This window comes from Neophocaena asiaeorientalis, unplaced genomic scaffold, assembly GCF_003031525.2.
Source record: "Neophocaena asiaeorientalis asiaeorientalis breed wild unplaced genomic scaffold, Neophocaena_asiaeorientalis_V1.1 scaffold825, whole genome shotgun sequence".
Classification (NCBI taxonomy): domain Eukaryota; kingdom Metazoa; phylum Chordata; class Mammalia; order Artiodactyla; family Phocoenidae; genus Neophocaena; species Neophocaena asiaeorientalis.
The window spans coordinates 756,366-760,686 of NW_020173937.1; the positions used below are offsets into that span (position 1 = coordinate 756,366).

At 62.3% G+C, this 4,321-nt stretch overlaps 1 protein-coding gene across 1 annotated transcript in view; it reads right to left on the minus strand.

Moving 5' to 3' along the window:
- MCF2L (MCF.2 cell line derived transforming sequence like) overlaps nt 1-4,321 on the minus strand; it is an 83,914-nt gene that overhangs the window by 11,833 nt on the left and 67,760 nt on the right. Inside the window, exons 16-20 of the mRNA XM_024752647.1 lie at nt 3,401-3,467; nt 2,697-2,812; nt 1,430-1,499; nt 151-243; nt 1-48 (exon numbers count right to left, since the gene is read on the minus strand). Of these exons, the coding sequence (XP_024608415.1) occupies nt 1-48; nt 151-243; nt 1,430-1,499; nt 2,697-2,812; nt 3,401-3,467 (394 nt within the window). The remainder of the gene's footprint in view (nt 49-150; nt 244-1,429; nt 1,500-2,696; nt 2,813-3,400; nt 3,468-4,321) is intronic.

A 4,321-nucleotide genomic window follows, 5' to 3' on the forward strand; every position in this document is an offset into this window, starting at 1 on the left:
CAGGTAGGAGTCGAGGCTCAGCTTGTGGTCCAGCTTCTTCTGGCATTCCTGCAACCACCAGAACCTCTGCCTTAGACGGCTGCCGCTCTCCCTCGTCTGAGAGTCAAGCAGTAAAGGAACGTCCCCGCTCAAGGGAGCCAGGAGACACACCTGGAAGAACGGGCAGTCAGAGCACTGTCTCCACAGGCTCTCGGAGCGCGGCTTGTTCTGGCAGTACTTCTCGTAGACCTGGAACTGCTCCATCTGCAGCGGGACAGGGTCCGAGTTGCAGGGCGCCTCTGCGCTCACGGGGACCTCAGTGCCCGGAGGTGGGCTGACCCCGCCGCTGAGTCACGCCCCTCCGCACAAGGACGCACGGCACCTCCGGGACCAGCCTGGCCTCCCCCCAAATCCGGGTCACCCCTCCATCTCAGACGCCACGGCTGTCACTGGCGGGCAGCCAGGTAACAGCCCCCCAGAAGTTCAGTTCTCAGGGCTGCCCTAGTCCGGGTACTTCTTTTATAAAAGATTAGGTCCATACGGCTGGCTTTGGCCTCAGAGATAACAGACTGAAAAGAAACGCAGGACCAGCACCGACTCTGTAAAGAAAGACTCGCCAGGGCTCAGCTACACAGCTTGCGTGCGCATGAGATGGCCAGCGGGCTGGATAAAACAGTGGCCGCCGCCTCCACCCGAGCTCCGGGTTCCGCAGGCCAGGGGCGGCCCGAGAGCCTGCACCGCTCGCGGGTCCCCAGGAGGTGCGAATGCTGCCGACACCCCCCGAGCCACGCGCGATGCTCCCCCAGCCCCGATTCTCAGAGAGCACAGGGAGGCGCCCCCCAGGGCCAGGCCGAGCGGGGCACAAACATCGCCCCTTCTTTTCTCCCTCTGCCCCTCGATGCCAATCCCTGACAAGGAGCCTCGGCCTCTGGCTTACGTTGTGAAGGCGACCTTTTCACTACTGGGAGGAAGGAAGTGCGCCCCCTGCTGCTGAGTCCATACAGCAGGGTGGGGGGAGACAGCATCCCGCAGCCCGCAGCCCGCATCCCGCATCCCCTCCCGCTCCCAGAGCCTCGCCACAAACCCCCACACTAGCGATCGTCCCGCCGGAAGGAGAGCGCGTCTACAACTTCAGAGCACGAGTGACCGTGCAGGGTCAGCTGGTGAGCGCGGGAGTCCTGATCGGCAAGGCCAGCACGAAACCAACCCCAGCAGGAAGGAGCGTCAGCTACCCGTACGCTTGCAAATCCAAACTTAGACGCTGTATAATCCTGGCGTCTCTCAAAGCTGATGCTTTATAGTCTCTCTTTTTTTTGGACTAATTTGGCTTCAGACAAAACTGTATTCTTCTGGCCCTACCACAAAGCATCTCAGCCAAACTGGAAACATTTGTACTTGTGATTTCGGTTGGTTAGATGGAGACTGTGACAGAATTTAAAGCCACACCTACCCTTTCTAGAAAGCACCTTCCAACCAGCTCTGGGCAGTCTATGTAGTTCTCCAGCTCCCTCAGGAATATTCTAGACAAAGAAAGTTTGCAATAGATCACATGAACAACACCAGCACAAGACGGCATCCGTCACAAACCATCAGACGTCATTTTCTGGACAGCACTCATCCTGACTCTGGACAGCCGCGGAGGCTGTGGGAGCAAGGACGCGCCACCTGATTTGGGGGCCTGAAGCCACGCCTGTCCCTCCTGGGGTCCCGACTGCACCAGACTCTCAGGTTCATGCAGCCGTGGCCCCGTGGTGTTGCGCTCACACAGAAGTTGGGAAATGCTCCATCAGCACAACATGGATGAAGAGTCCACAGCCGCAGACGGGAGCACCTCGAGGCCCTCACAGCCCGTGTGCTCCGCGGGTTTTCTGCAGACGTAAGGGATCTTGGCTCTGCCCCCGGGACCCTCCTCCACGAAGCACTGCCCCTGAGCCTGTGGGCTGAGTTTTCCTCTAGGTTCCTGACTCGCATCTGTCGCCTGGGTAAATCCCTCCAGGGCCCCAGCACCGAGGATGGGCCGAGACCCTAGGCCGGGGCCGGGATGCTGAGGGACCAGGGGGACCAGGCCACCTGCTCACTCTAATCCCCAAGGCAAGGCTCCGGCTGCAGCTCAGGTGAGACCCGCCACCTCCTTTATAAGCGGCAGGTGACAGAGGCTGAGGACAGAGGGCGAAAGTAAGTGGTCAGACAGAAGCCCCAGTGTCTCCTGGAGTCCAGCGGAGGGGAGGGCCGGGCAGCACGGGAGGGGCTCGTGCACAGCGGCCTTTCCTCAGGACCACGGGCTTGTGCTGCCCATCTGCTTCCCTCTGCTAGACGTCTGCCCACCGCGGATCTTTCCCGAGAGCCCCCGAGACTGCTGAGGGTGAGCGGGCCCAGGAGGACCACGCACCCTTTCCCCACAGCCACAGAGAGGCCACGGGCGCTCCCACGAGGGGAGGGCGGGCAGGAAGGAACTTGTGGTGTTGCCGTCCTTTCGAGACGGGCTGGGCAAGGGGCCTCGCCAAGAAGGGCCGAGTGCGCACACCTGGGGGGCCAGCTCCCGCTTCCTCCCTCTGTGGGCGGCCCCTTGTAACTCACCGCCTCCGAGGGAGCTACCCTGGGCACGCCCTACCGAACCCGCTGCCCGTCCGCTTATCCCTCTTGAGAGGGAGGGAGGAATCTTCTCCCCCAGCAAAGCATAACCCGAGGCCCGTGGACGACCCGAGGGAGGGCCTGACCTGTTATGAAAGTGGTAAATTTCTTCCATGTTTCCAAACAGAACATCCTTCTTGTTTTGAAGTCCCGTCGAGATGAGATGTGTCATTAAAGGGTTGTCCATCTCAGCAGCGTAGCCCTGAGGAGCGGGGAGTGGTCAGCGGGGGAGCCCGGGCCCATCAGCCCCGCATAAGCCTGGTCTCCCCGTGGCCGCCACAAGCGGGGAAGTGACACTGTCTCAGGCTTTAGAAATCGAATCCACCTCAAATTCATTCACTGACCATCTAAGGTGATTCTCCGGACCAGCACCAGAAATACGAGTGAATTAGAAGCAGCAACAATTATTTTTTTTGGGGGGTGGTTCCATCCTACTCCCTTTTAACCTTTTTAAATTCAGGTACACCTTCCATGAAGAGGACAAGTCCTGTGGGTGCGTTTTGATGGGTTATCTCTGTGTCCGCACCCCTGTGACCACTGCCCACGCCCCACGATAGAACAGTCCCGCACCCAGAAGCCCTTCTGCTGCCCCCGGGCAACTGCCCCCACCCAGGGAGGGTCAGGCACGGCTGCCCTCTCTTGCCGCACACACGGCCCAGTGCAAGTGCACCTGCAACCAGCGCCCCTGTCCCGCGGACAGACAGGTAAGTGGCCTCCAGCCCTGGGCTGTCTCGGCAGAGCTGTGTCGTGGCCACGAGACCACACGGCGTGGCGGCGCCGGCGCCCTCACCTCCAGAATGCACAGCAGCTCCTCCACGTAGACCCGCTCTGTGTCCAGAAGCTCGTTCATCACGTGCCTGTGGATGGGTGCCGGCTTTCATGCAGGAGCAGCTTCCCAACCGTCTCCCGAGGAGCCCTGGGCTCCAAGTGCCCGAGGCCCCGCCGGCCGCCCGCATGCAGCGGCTCTGCAGCGACCCTCTGGGGATCGTCTAAGTGCCGTCAGGTTAGGGCTCCCAGGAGGGCCTGGCTTGCAAACCGGCCACTCAGACCTCGCCTTACGGACCAGGACCACCTTCTAACTGCCTATGACCAAGCTTCCTGTTTTCACACACAGAAAACGGAGCCAAGGGTGGGCATCGTGGAGCAGGCAGCAGCCAGCACGTCAGCGGGCCCCAGCGCCGTTCAAAGTGTCTGTGCTCCGCACAGGGTGGTACGGGTCGCGGGAGAGGAAGGCTCGGGTTCCCTCTCCACTGCGGGCGGGAGGGCAGCGTGAGCTTGGCGGGGAGGACGTCCCCGTGGGAGGCCGGGCAGTGTGGGGTCTGAGCAGGGTTTCAGAGTGGGCGCAGGAGGGCGCCGAGTGCAGGCTGCCTTCGTGGAGCTATGGACAATCCAGCTCGGCTGGCAGGCAGGGACCCTGCGGGAGAGCGACCGCCAGCCCGGGAAGCACGTGGGCAGTGCCTTCCTGCCCAGCCCAGAGTTCGGAGCCCAGCAGTGCGTCCGTGCAGGGACAGACACTCTCCCGGCATCTGGGTGGGGCTGGAGCATGCGGGGCGCCCAGGGCGGGTGTGGGGCGAGCAGAGCCTCCGCAGGGTTGCGGGGGGGGGAGAGACCAAGAAAGAGAAGTGACGCCCGGCACCAGTACGCGGAGCGGAGGGTCGGAAAGGCTCGTGGGCGGCAGGAGGGGCCCGTCCCGAGGAGACAGGGCCGGCGG